Raw genomic sequence first — 14,081 nt, 5'->3', positions numbered from 1 at the left:
AAAGCTGTGTGTGCCCAGCTCTTCCCTGGACCATGTCACCATCCCTATGAAAGCAACTGGTAGTCTCATCATAGATTGAAATTCCCATTGTACTCTCAAAGTGACCAGTCCCACAAATAATCAGAAAAATCCTAGAGACAGTTCTGGTGCCTACAACTCAAAAACATTTAAAGGTCCTTTTCCCCCCTTAAAATCTGGGGAGAAATTTAAAAACATAGAAACTCCCCTTAACAAAAAACCCAGATTTTTGTCCAAATTTTTGCTAGAATGTAATTTCTAACTTCACAACACCCTGGCTAGACTGATGAGGCCTACAAAATGTTTTCTGAGGATAGTGAAATCATCAACTATTGTTACCTTAAGCAAAAATGTTTATGAAGTGTCTTGTGTAGGAGTCCTTCACTGAGCGAATACTTTTTGAATGTCCTCACTTCACCCACCCATATTCCAGGACTGAATTTAGTAAAATGTCAATGTGCAAATGATCCAGACATACTTGTTCTAACCCTGTCACCTAGAAATGAGGAAGCCAAAGCCCAGAGAAAAAAACACCCGGTACTGTAATAAGTGCTGTCTTCCCTCCATCACTGACAAATACTGGGTCCTTGATCATCACCAAATTACTTCTTCTCTTACCTGGAAAGTGGAAAATGTTTTTCTTGCCTTTTTCCGGTGATTTTAGATGTAGGACAATGTATGGGATGTATTTAAAGAATGCCTGACAGTAAATAAAGGACAGTCACCAAAATCATCACAGTTACTACTTTTACCACAACTGTGAACCAGAATCCTCCAGTTATATAGGCTCCAACCTCATCTTGTTTTCCCCTGGAAAGCTAATGATCCACACCAATTTTCATATCTAAAACCTAAAGACATCTCATTCATTTCACAATTTCAAACCATGTCCCTAGAGTCCAGATGCCAGGCAGAGAAGAAGAGAAACCCAGTGTACAAACTCCTCCCAAACCTATTCTGTTCAACAGAAAAATCTCTGCTTCCAGCTGGTTTAAATATTTGGGATCTCTATGAAAAATGTATTTGAAGACACCACCCTATAGTTAATATGAAATTTGAAATAGTCAATACAGTCTGTGATTTTCAAGGTCATTTTCCACTCAAAAAAAAAAAACTATTACTTCTTGAATGAGTATTTAAGTATTCACTCACTTATCCCCTTTTTAGTACTAAAAAAGTAGTAGCTTTAGTAGGAAAAGCGGAACAGCCAATAGGTATCCAAACTCCTGCTTCAGTGCTCTTTCCAACATATGAATATGTCCTCCAACATATCATTTCAAATACCAGCTAGTGGAAGAGAAAAGGAAAGATACAATTTCCTTCATCTCAATGCTAAGCCGTCCGGACCTTCTCAATTTTCACCATTTTTCTATTCTGTATCTTAGAAAGAATGATAAATCTACACTGTAGGAAATATAGCAGGCCATGTCAAGGCTAGACTTTAGAGAAAAATCTGGAACCTATAATCTACCATCTCTGATGCAGAATATTTCACAACAGTTCGGTGATCCTGTCAGTCGTCCAGCTCAAAAGGCTACAAGGCTAAGCAGACAAGGTCAATGTCAAGAGCGTGACAGCTGAAAGATTGGGGCAGAACTGGAGACTTGAAAGCCTTTTGGTGGATATGGATGTGAAAGACTCAAACATTTCCTACTTCCCTATGTTCACTGTCTTGTTCCTCAATCATAGTACCATGCTCAGACAATCACATTAGTCCTAGGCCAGATGGGCTACTTTTCTTTTTAAGTTATTTTTAGGAAAAAAAATTTTTTTTCTCTGCTAAATAGAGATGAGTGGTCTCCAAAAAGTTTCATTTCCTTTTTGAGTCAGGTTCAGCCTCACTGGGCTCAGCTTTCATTTTCTGCTCTCTTGGCATTCCCTGAGACCTCGGAGATCCTCAGGTGGTGCCCCCTCTATTTCAAGAGTCCCCCAAATTAAGATGAGTGACTACAGCTAAGTTTTTGGTACTTTCCAAAATTAAACTCTTTCCCTTGGTAAATTTCCACCAAAATGAGCTCATTAATCTGAAAACAGGATGTGGCACATGAAAAGAGTAAGGTCAGGTTGCCTGCTCTTTTTTTTTTTATTTTATATTTATTTATTTTCCCTGTTATTGTCCTTGTTGCTTTTTTGTTGTTGTTGTTGTTATTGATGTCGTCGTTGTTGGATGGGACAGAGAGAAATGGAGAGAGGAGGGGAAGACAGAAAGGGGGAGAGAAAGATAGACACCTGCAGACCTGCTTCACCACCTGTGAAGTGACTCCCCTGCAGGTGGGGAGCTGGCGGCTCGAACTGGGATCCTCACGCCAGTCCTTGCGCTTTGTGCCACATCCCCTTAAACTGCTGCCCTACCGCCCAACTCCTAGTTGCCTGCTCTTATCACTTACACTGGCTTGGGGTTGGAAGGAAGGGAGTGGGTGGGAGGCAGATAAGAACAGAGAACAAATTTTATGGGCTCCAAATCTTCAGGGGATTTTACTGGGGATTAATGAATTTTTTAGTCAGATACTCAGAATTCTGAATCCTTTTCTCTTAGAATCAAATGTTCCTATAGAATGCCTTTGTTGGAAGTTCTTGATGCCCCCTTCTTGTTGGAAGGCAGGTGGCTCCCCTCCAGGTTGGACTTAAGACACACACACACACACACACACACACACACACACACACACACACACACACCACCAGCAGGACTCTGCTTATAGTATCTGCCTCTGGGCAAATGCTGGAAGAATCTCTGCCTCAGGTGGATGACAGGTTTAAATACTTACCAAGTTCACAGAAACAAAATGGAAAAAGTAACAAGATAGTTCCCTATCCCAGTTGGGTATCAAAATAATTCAATAGGTGCTAGAACTCTGGTGAGGAGGGGAGAGGCAGAAGAGAACTTAGGGGAAGTCCCGCAGTAGCACAGTAGCAAAGCTCAAGGACTGGCTTAAGGATCCCGGTTTGAGCCCCGGCTCCCCACCTGCAGGGGAGTCGCTTCACAGGTGGTGAAGTATCTTTCTCTCCTCCTCTCTCCATTTCTCTCTGTCCTATCCAACAATGAAGACATCAATAACAATGATAATAACTACAACAAAAACAACAAGGGCAACAAAAGGGAAAATAAAAAATAAAATAAAATAAAAAATAAAGAAGAAGAGAACTTAGGGGTCCTGGTACATAAAATTATACTTATGTGCCAGTGATTGCACAATAACTCAATAAAAAGATTTTTAGGGAGTCGGGCTATAGCGCAGCGGGTTAAGCGCAGGTGGCACAAAGCACAAGGACCAGCATAAGGATCCCGGTTGGAACCCCGGCTCCCCACCTGCAGGGGAGTCGCTTCACAGGCGGTGAAGCAGGTCTGCAGGTGTCTGTCTTTCTCTCCCCCTCTCTGTCTCCTCCTCCTCTCTCCATTTCTCTCTGTCCTATCCAACAACGACAACAACAATAATAACTACAACAATAAAAAAAACAACAAGGGCAACAAAAGGGAATAAATAAATAAAATAAATATTTAAAAAAAGATTTTAAAAAAATTAATAGGTGCTTCTAGGGTGTCAGGGTGGTGGTGCACCCGGTTAAGCACACATATTACCAAGTACAAAGGCCTGGGTTAGAGCCCACACTCCCCATCTACAGGGGGTTTCCTTCATGAGGGGTAAAGCAGGGCTGCAGGTGACTGTCTTTCTCTCCCTCTCTCTATATCCCCATCTTCTCTCAATTTCTGTCTTACCCAATAAAACAGAAAAAAATGGCTGCCAGAAACAGTGGATTTGTAATGTAGACATGGCTAGTGATAACTCTGAAGGCAAATAATAATCTTAATAATAACAAAGAAAATAATAATTGCTTCTCTGAAATTAAAACATACTGCCACCAACAAAGTGGATACTCATGCTTCCTTCAGCAAACAGTCCTGCAAATATTAGAGGCCCCATGGAGTAGTTTTTGCAATAGTAATGGTTTGTGTTTTTTAAGCAAAACAAAGTCCATCCCAAGAGTAAATTCTTTTATTTATCTATTTACTTAACAGAGACAGAAGAGGGAAGGGGGAAACAGGAAATGAGAGAGAGACACCTGCCCCACTGTTTCACCACTAGTGCAGCTTTCCCCCAGCAAGTGGGGACCAGGGGCTTGAACCCAGGTCCATGTGCACTGTACTGTGTGCTCAATCAGGTGTGCCATCACCAGGCCCCCAAGAGAAACTTGCAGACCTATTCTGATAAAAATACACTGACTTAGGTGGATGTATTCTTTAAAGTCTGACTTCTCACTAGTTTTCAGTCCTACATTAGTAGACATAGCCCACACTTTCATGTGTGAATTCACCTTACCACAACCACCACCAAAGTTCCTGTGCCATTTCCATTGTATTCATGAATCTAGAAGAAAACAAAAATGGAACCTGAAAGAATCCTATTAAGTGAACTAAGTCAGAAGGAGAATGAATAAATACAAAATGACCCCACTTAGAGGTGGAACTTAAAGAGCAAGAGAAAGGGCGGAAATGAGAAACACGAAATTTAGACTGGGTGAGGTGTATTCCAACAAAGCAAAAGATTGAACCAGCGGAAGATGCGAGGGACGCTGGTTCCCCGGGAAGGTTATGGAGAGAGGCGAGACTTAGGTTTGTCTGTGGGAGTGGTGTGCAGACAGACACCTGTCACGGAAAGATAAGAAATTGTACTCATGGATCCACAACTGTCCTGTAAACCATTATTTCCACCCAATAAAATGGTTTGGAAAAAAGAAAAGAAGTGGTTCCTTAAAACGGGCAGTGTTGTAAAAGTCCCGCTCTGGGCCACTCTGGGGGCCAACCAGTACATTTGGCCTCGTGGTCACCTCAGAGCCTGGGACCTCGCCATGCCAGCGGCCGCCTCAGGTCTCCCGCGAGGCCCCGCCCCGGCCCCGAGGCCCCGCCCCCGGGGCGTCCTCTGGATGTGCTGGAGCCGCAGAGCCCGTTCGGGCGCTCCCCGCCCACAGGCCCTGTCCGCCCCGGCTTCCGCCTCCAGGGCCACGTCCCCTGCGCCCCACCGGAAGCTCCCCGCTGCGCCGAGGTTGGTTGCACTGCACCCCGGCCCTCCTCACCCCCCAGGACCCCTGAGCTCCGGGCTAGGGACACCCCACCCAGCTCGAGGTCGCTGGGGCAGGGGACTCCCCTAGTGCGGCCCGGAACCCACCCCTCACCCCAGCTCACCCCCCTGCCCTCCCTGACGCACCCCTGGGCTTCGTTTGTCCTGCTTAGGAGCCGGCCTGGCTCGGCTTCCAGCGCTGCGCGGCGACTGGAGGTGCGCCCGGGGGTGGAGCACTATCACCTGTTCTGCACAGGGCACCGGCATCACAGCCTGGCGACAGGGGGAGCTCCTTGTGCACTCCCAACAAAACTCCCCTGAGAAATGAGGTGTGGTGCAGGTGCGCTTGGAAGATTGAAAAGGTTGGGATGCACGGAGTAGAGACTTTGAGTTTGTAGCCCCCCCCCCCCCACATACCCCCACTACTGCGGTTGCAGCTGTGGAAACTTGACAGCTGGAGGTTCAGGGTGAAAGGGGGGGGGGTGGTCAAGGAACTGCTATGGAAGTGGGGGGAGGAGCTAGGGGGAATGCCAAGGGGGGCATCAAGATAAGGAAGGGGATTCTAGAAGGAGGGGCCCAGAGCCCGGCAAGTGCTGACCAGTTGGAAAGAAACTGGGACAGTCCCAGGGCTTTTGGTGACCTTGACGTTGGTAACCTGGGGAGGTGGTTCTGTGGAGATCTGAGGGAGGAAGTGGAGCACCCAAGTAGACCCAAGTTGTCATTAAAGGAGGAGGGAATGCAGATGCAGGAGAGGAATTTAGGGTGACGGTGAAGATCCTCTGAACACAGAACTTGTGGTCAGAGCACAGGTTGTGAGTTCAGAAGTCCCCACTCACTATCTGTGGGCAAGGCACTTACCTTTTTTTTTTTTCCTCCTCCAGGGTTATTGCTGGGCTCGGTGCCTGCACCATGAATCCACCGCTCCTGGAGGCCATTTTTCCCCCTTTTTGTTGCCCTTATTATAGCTTCGTTGTGGTTATTATTATTGCCCTTGTTGACGCAGTTCGTTGTTGGATAGGACAGAGAGAAATGGAGAGAGGAGAGGAAGACAGAGAGGGGGAGAGAAAGATAAACACCTGCAGACCTGCTTCACCGCCTGTGAAGCGACTCCCCTGCAGGTGGGGAGCCGGGGGCTTGAACCGGGATCGTACAGCCGGTCCTTGCACCAGCGTTTGCCGCCACCTGCGCTTAACCCACTGCGCTACAGCCCAACTCCTGGCACTTACCTTCTTAGAGGCTTAGTTCCTTTTTTTTTAATTTTCTTAATTTTTAAAAATTTTTGTTTATTTTTACTGGATAGGACAGAGAGAAATGGAGAGGGAGGGAGGAGAAAGAGCAACACCTGCAGCCCTCCTTCACCACTTGTGAAGCTTTCCCCCTGCAAGTGGGAGCCAGGGGCTTGAACCCGGGTCCCCAAGCACTGTAATGTGTGCACTTAACCAGGCGTGCCACCACCCAGCCCCGAGGCTTAGTTCCTTCATCTGAAAAATGGGGGTGACAAGATAGTACCTCGCTCCTAGGGTTCGTGTGCAGAATGGAAACCATGAGGCCTGTATTAGTATTTAACATAGCGCCCCAAAGCAGTACCTATTATCTTCCACTTTTATTATGAAAGCATATTTTAATCCTGGTCGAAGGAACTGGAGAGGGAGGCATTGAAGACAGGAGAGAAAAAGGTTAAAGAGAACTGGCACAGGGAGAAAAGACTGGGCTCTGCCAAACCAAGAGAAGGAAGAACCAGGTAGGAATGCAAGAGAACCTATAGACTGCGAGTTCAGAAAATGCCTTTCTGAGATCATCTTTTTCTCTGAATAGGTCTCAAGGTCATTTATGGAGTGGGTCAGGCCACGGCTGACCCCAGGTGAAGGCCCTGACTTACAGTGAGTGCCAGATCCTCATGTCGCTTGCCATGACAGACCCATTATCACCAGGAAAGGTGGGCACTTAGATTTGCCTGTAGAAGACATTTGACCTGCCTTGCACACTTGGGAATTTGAGTAAACTTAATGGCTGTTAAAACACTATGTGAGGTCCCTGGCTCCCCACCTGCAGGTGAGTCGTTTCACAAGCACTGAAGCAGGTCTGCAGGTGTCTTTCTCTCCCCCTCTCTGTCTTCCCCTCCTCTCTCCATTTCTCTCTGTCCTATCCAACAACGACAACAATAATAACTACAACAATAAAACAAGGGCAACAAAAGGGAATAAATAAATAAAATAAATATTAAAAATAATAAAACACTATGTGAACATAATTGACCACTTCTGTCCTTTTCCCCAATTTTAAGGGGCTTGCAGCTACTATAACCATTGTCAGAATCCAATGTCCAAATCTTTTTTTTCCTCACCAGTGTTTTTTTGAGACTTACTGCCTGTGCCATGAGTCCACCTCTCTCAGTAGCCTTCTCCCTGCCCCCACCATTTTCTTTCCTTTTTTTTTTTTTTTTTTTTTTTTTGATAAAGACTGAGAAAAACAGAGAAGGTGGTGTGAGGACAGAGAAAGACATGGGAAGCATTGTTCCACCACTCCTGACACTTCCTCTCCTATAGATAAGGACCAGGAACTTGATCCCAGGTCCTAGAGTATGATAACAAGAGCACTCTACCAGGTACATTGCTTGGCCCTTAATGTCTAAGTCTTTCTCTTGGACACCTCCAACACCATAAGAGACCTTTTATTAAAAAAAAAAAAAAACATTTTTATTTATTATTGGATGGAGACAGAGAGAAATTGAGAGGGGAGGTGGAGATAGGGAGAGAGACAGAGAGATAACCTGCAGCCCTACTTCACCACTTGTGAAGCTTTCCCCCTGCAGGTGGGGACTAGGGACTTGAACCTGGGTACTTGTCCATTGTAATGTGTGCACTTAACCAGGTGTGCCACTTCCTAGTCCCCTGTCCAGTTGTTTGTTGTTTTTTTTACCTCCAGGGTCATTGCTGGGTCTCTGTGCCTGCACCACGAATCCACTGCTACTAGAGGTCATTTTTCCCATTTTCTTGCCCTTGTAGTTGTTGGATAGCATAGAGAGAAATCGAGAGAGGAGGGGAAGACAGAGGGGGAGAGAAAGCTAAGACACCTGCAGACCTGCTTCACCGCTTGTGAAGCGACTCCCCTGCAGGTGGTGAGCCAGGGGGCTCGAACCAGGATCCTTAACGTCGGTCCTTGCGCTTGGTACCATGTGCAGTTGACCCACTGCGCTACTGCCCGGCCCTCTCATAAAAGACTTTTATGCGCAGTCTCAGCTAGTCTTCAGAGCAGTCAGGTGCAATTGGTACAATTACTATTGTTATTGTTCTTACTTTTATTATCCCTACCTTACAGATAGAGAAGCTGAGGTCCACAGAAGTTAAAGATTGGAAGTGCTGGACTCAGGATATAAACCCAGATCTGTCCAACTTCAAAGTCCACTGCAGCCCATTTGAAACCACCACAAAAGTTTATAAAAACTCCAGTAGCAAACGAGCAGGTTAAAAAGGGTTATAGGTATGCATGGCTCATCTTGCATTTGATGAGTGAGAGAACAGAGACTGGAGGCTCACACTTTCATCCCAAGCTCTGAGCTCCACCTAACTGCTTTGCTCTTGGAGTGGACAAACACAGGATTTGGAGCCCCATGGTTACATTCCTCTCTGTGTGAATTTGCACAGGCACCTGGCATCTCTGAACCTGCTTGTGGTTACCAAAGAAACCCTGGCAGGTTACTCTAAAGATTCAGAAGAGAAATGTGACCTGGCACACAGAGGACATGCCCAGACCCCTAGTTTCCCAGGTGGGTCTGCATGCCAGCTAGTCACTGAGCCCAGCTCCTTGTGACCTTGTACTTACTTTAAGCTTTGTTCTCCTCTGGCTGGGGAAGTGGTGGCACCTGACCTAACTGTAGCCACCTATCACTTCCTGAGTGGCACAGTGAGGGAAGGCGCCTGAACACTCTATGGTCCTGAGGTCTTGGACTTCAAAGGAGGGGCGGTTCTTGCCTTGTCGCTGCGCCTGCTGAAGATACTGGGGGCAGGGTTGGGCTGTCAGAGGTCTTGCTGCTTCTGGTGGCCTCAGACCTTGGAGTCCTAGAAGCTGAGCATCCAGAGAGGCTTTGGAAGCACCTGTTGCAACTCTCTCTGTGTGTGTCTCTCTGTCTCTCTCTCTCTGTCTCTCTCTCTTTCTCTCAACAGATGGGGTATCGGAGACCAACTGTGAGGAAGTGGCTGTCTTAAATGCGAGACGTTCTGGACAGGAAAGAACTAAAGCACCCGGAACTTGCATTTCTAGGTCTGCTTCCAGAACCCAAGGGATTTCCACCTGGGAGATCAATTCTGCCACCGGAATTCTAGGCTATAGATAGGTCCTGGGGTGGGGGGGGGGGACAGACAGGTCACCATCTGTGACTCTCCCTTTGATGTCCCCAGGGGAGGTGGAGGAAAGGAGCAGCCGCCGAGGTCCTGTGACAGGGGAACTCTCTTAACTGTGATTCCTGAAAGTCTGTGTGACAGTTCTTTTTGCTCCTTAACTCTCTCACTTGCTCTTTCTCATTCTAAAGAGTGACTGGACACTCCTTGGGCTTTCAGTCACCATCCAGGGGAATTTTTTTCACCACAAAGGGTAATTCCTGTCCCATCCCTGCTGTGACTCAGCTGTGACGTCGAACCACACAAGTCAGAGAGGAGATAAATTCATCAGACTCCTACTTACCAAAAAGGGTGGCCCAGGCCAGCTCTTACCTCTTCACAGAGACTCCACAGGGCTCGTCCTCACCCTAGACGAGCTTAGTCACTTGCCCTCCAACCAGCCTGGAGCCCCAGATGGCCTCTAACTCAGCTAGCAGTCCCCACTCAACCCCGGATGAGAATGAGTTTCCCTTTGGGTGCCTCCCCACCGTCTGCCAGGACCCATCCGAGTCTGGGGCCCTTCGCTGCTCCACCTGTCTGTCCGACATCTCAAGGTGAGGGGATATGGGAGCCAGGGGTGGGTGGAGAGAAGGTTCCAGGGAAGGACCCCGGGTGGAGGTTGAAGGCTACTAGAACCAGTGTCTTCACATCTTTGGGCCCTTCTGGTAGTCTCTGTCACAGTTCCTGGTCATTATTGGCAGAGGAAAAATTGGCCACAGAAAGATGTCAGCTCACTGCAAAAAGCCATCCTGGGCATGGGACAGCCTCTGTGCCCAGCTGAGCTCCCCACTGGTTGTGTGGTCTGGTGCAGGTTGCTCAATGTCTCAAACCCTCAGCTTCCTTGTCTGTAAAATGTAAATTTTTCTTCCTCTCAGGATTGTGACAGAGCCCAGCCAATAATATTGATAAAAGCTCTTGGAAAGGGAGTCGGGTGGTAGCGCAGCGGGTTAAGCGCACGTGGCACAAAGTGCAAGGACTGGCCTAAGGATCCCTGTTCGAGGCCCTGGTTCCCCACCTACAGGGGAGTAGCTTCACAGGCGGTGAAGCAGGTCTGCAGGTGTCTATCTTTCTTTCTTCCTCTTTGTCTTCCCCTCCTCTCTACAGTTCTCTCTGCCCTGTCCAACAACTTCAGTAACAACAATAATAAAAAAAATGGGGGGCAACAAAAGGGAAGTAAATAAATATAAAAAAAAAGTTCTTGGAAAAATGACTGCAGGGCCTGGAGCTATGGCTCTGTGGTAGAACACATGCCTGGGATGTGTGAGGTCTTGAGTTCAGGTTCCACCACCACATTGAAAATAATGGTTGTAATGAATGTAGACCCTCCTAGTAAACAACAAACACCATGTAAATGTATCTCTTAGATAGTATTTCTCATCATCTTATCCTGTCTGATGGAAATTTTTTTAAATAGGACAAAGAGGGTTGAGAAAATAGATCACTTGGATAGAATGCTGCTTTGCTGTGTATGAGACCCAGGATCAAGCCTGGATTCCACCACATTAGAGGAAGATTCTATGCTGTGATTTCTTCCCAAACACCCACCACTTTATCTCTCCTTCCCCCTTCTCTCATTCTCTCTTGATATATATGTCAGCTCAGAGTGGTGAAGCCCAGTGATAGCAAAAAAGGGGAAGATGATGCAAAATTATCTGTGTATATACATGTCTATGTACATAGACATAGATGTCTATTTATATGTATATGTGTATGACATGTACATATATAGATAAACATATATAATATACATTTATATATTAATATCAAACAGCATAAATCCTACATGAAATATGTATATGTACATTAAAATATTAAAATATGTATATGCTTATATTTAAATATAAGTAACTTAGCTGGGTCTGGGTGGTATTGCACCTGGTTGAGTGCACGTTACAGTGCACAAGGACCCATGTTCAAGCCCCTGTTCCCCACCTGCAGAAGGAAAGCTTCATGAGTGGTGAAGCAGGGCTGCAGGTGTCTTCTGTCTTTCTCTTTCTCTATATCCCCCTCTGCTGTATTTCTATCTCTAGCAAATAAATAAAGATAACAAAAAAAATAAAAATAAATAACTTAGGCAAGTGTGATGTCAATATATTCATCAGCCTCCTGCCATAAATAAGGAAATAAAGAAATAAGAGGGATGTCAGCTTTACAGCATAGGACTTACATGCCTGAGGTTTTCCAGGTTTTGGTTCCACCATACGTCAGAACACCTCTGGCTTCTCTCACTCTCATACAAATAAATAAATCATTAAAAACATACACACTGGGAGCCGGGTGGTAGCACAGCGGGTTAAGCGCAGGTGGCACAAAGCACAAGGACTAGCGCAGGTATCCCGGTTCAAGCCCCCGGCTCCCCACCTGCAGGGGAGTCGCTTCACAGGTGGTGAAGCAGGTCTGCAGGTGTCTATCTTTCTCTCCCCCTCTCTGTCTTCCCCTCCTCTCTCCATTTCTCTCTGTCCTATCCAACAGCAATGACATTAATAACTACAACAATAAAACAACAAGGGCAACAAAAGAGAATAAATAAATATTTAAAAAAAAAAAAAAACATACACACTGGGGCTGGGAGCAGCATACCTGTTAGAATGCATATGTTATCGTGCTCAAGGATCTGGGTTTGAGCCCCCTGTAAGGGGGGGTACTTCATAATTGCTAAAGCAAGTCTGCAGGTGTCTTATCTTTCTCATCCTCCTTCTTTTTCTTCCTCTTCTTTTTTGGCTCCAGGGTTATCGCTGGGGCTCAGTGCCTGCACTATAAATTTTTTTGAGTTTTTAGAGAGGACAGAGAAATTGAGAGGGGAGGGGGAGATACAGAGGGAGAGAGAAAGATAGATACCTACAGACCTGCTTCACCGCTTGTGAAGCAACCTCCCTGCAGGTAAGGGGCCGGGGGCTCAAACAGCCCCCTCTCTCTTTTTGAACTATCTCTTCTGCTCCTTTTAATTTCTCTCTGTCTTATCAAATAAAATAGAAAAAGAAGAAAAACTAGCCATTGAAAATAGTGGATTCATAGTGCTGCTGGCACCAAGCCCCATGATAACCCTGGTGACAGTAAAACACACACACACACACACACACACACACACACACACACACACCTACCTTTAGAAACTATTACGCACATGCTTTGTGTATAGTTGCCTTTGCTCCCATCCTGGTCCTCCCAGACCTCTGGAAAGCCTGGGGAGTAGAGGATGCTGTTAGTGTGCAAATTTACAGAGCAGAACACCAAGGTCTCATGAAAGTGTAGGTTACCTTGCTCTAGGCTGGTTTCCTGGCAGATGTATCCTTAAAGTATCACATGCCCCCAGTATGACCTTTGTTTGGGGCATTACAGCTTAAGGTGGGGAAACTGAATCAGGCAAATGAGGTCAGTGCCATGGAGGTGTGGTGTGGGGACAATTTGCTGTGAGATTCTTCTCACAGAGGTGCAAGATGATAGCCAGGTTGGGGGTGGAGTGGGAGACATGGAACAGAACTTGACCATCAAGCTGATAGTTCATCTTGGTTCATTTATCTTGGGTTTTTGCAGTGATCTCATGGCTTCCCTTCCAATTTGCCCAGAGCCGGCAGAAGAGGGGGAAGGAGCTGACTGTGTGCCAGAGGGACTTAGACCTGAGGTTCTGTGCTGACAAATACTGCTTTAACCAATACATATGAATATGGAACTTCATTTCCTTATCTATAAAATGGGCCTGACCCAGTGGCTCTCACTGCAGGTCATAGTCACTTGAGAGCCTTGTAAAAGCACACATGCCCATGTGTCACCCTGATTAGTGCATGACACCCATCTCGTCACCAACCTCAGACTGGGTGTTTTCTGAGGCCACTTCTTCTAAGAGACTATGGTCATCTGTGTTTACTAAAAATAAAGGTCAGGGCTGTAGAGACAGCATAATGCTTATGCAAAAAGACTTTTCATGCCTGAGGCCCCTGGATCCCAGGTTCAATCCCCAACATCACTATGGGCCAGATCCAAGCAGCGCTCTGGTCTTTCTGTCTTTCCATTTGAAACTCTTCTCATTCAAATTAAATAAATGAAGACCGAAACCAGGGGTTGGGGAGGTAGCTTAGCATGAGAAAGCCTGCCTTGCATTTGTAAGATCCTGGGCTTTAGCCTCAGCACCACATGGAAGCAACAAAGACAAAACTCAGTGGATGGTAGATTAGTGCTTTATGTGTCCTCCCCCCCCCCACACACACACACCCTCTCCTTCTATCCCTCCCTCCCTCTGTATCTTTCTCCCTCTGAAACTCTTTCATCATACACACAATCTCTACTTCACTCTCTGGAAAAGAGAGAGAGGCCAGAAAGATATGATAATAGTTATGCAAAAGACTTTCATACATGAGACTCCAACATCCCAGGTTCAATCCCCCACACCACCATAAACTAGAGCCGAGCTGTGCTCTGGTTATACAATCATATTTTTTTAATTAAATACACTTTTAAAGGAGGCAAATATAATCATATATCCACACTCTTGAATCAGTTATATTTTAGAACTAAGAGTTTGTTTAGATTTTAGAAAAGCAACTTAGTGTATTAGAAAGTCTCCCAGGAGGGGTGGGAGCAGCACCTTGAACCCCAGCATATTTGTACTTCTGCAGTGAGGTATATAAATGCT

At 46.1% G+C, this 14,081-nt stretch overlaps 1 protein-coding gene across 8 annotated transcripts in view; it reads left to right on the top strand.

The window, feature by feature from the left end:
• Positions 1-6,161: 6,161 nt before the first annotated feature.
• The window catches only part of TRAF1 (TNF receptor associated factor 1), a 32,316-nt gene continuing 24,396 nt past the window's right edge, over positions 6,162-14,081 (top strand). Inside the window, exons 1-5 of one of the 8 annotated variants that reach the window (XM_060200061.1) lie at positions 6,163-6,955; positions 8,394-8,555; positions 8,720-8,841; positions 9,239-9,335; positions 9,795-10,005. In XM_060200061.1, coding sequence (XP_060056044.1) covers positions 9,866-10,005 — 140 coding nt within the window. In that variant the 5' untranslated portion in view covers positions 6,163-6,955; positions 8,394-8,555; positions 8,720-8,841; positions 9,239-9,335; positions 9,795-9,865. Of the gene's footprint in view, positions 7,012-7,621; positions 7,681-8,393; positions 8,842-9,238; positions 9,336-9,794; positions 10,006-14,081 lie in introns of all 8 variants that reach the window. The other 7 variants (XM_060200062.1, XM_060200060.1, XM_016185008.2 and 4 more) reach the window with 7 other exon arrangements.

The sequence above is a fragment of the Erinaceus europaeus genome, chromosome 10, assembly GCF_950295315.1.
Source record: "Erinaceus europaeus chromosome 10, mEriEur2.1, whole genome shotgun sequence".
NCBI classification, from domain to species: domain Eukaryota; kingdom Metazoa; phylum Chordata; class Mammalia; order Eulipotyphla; family Erinaceidae; genus Erinaceus; species Erinaceus europaeus.
The sequence above is the reverse complement of the archived record's forward strand: the minus strand, read 5'-3'. Positions and strand labels throughout refer to the sequence as shown.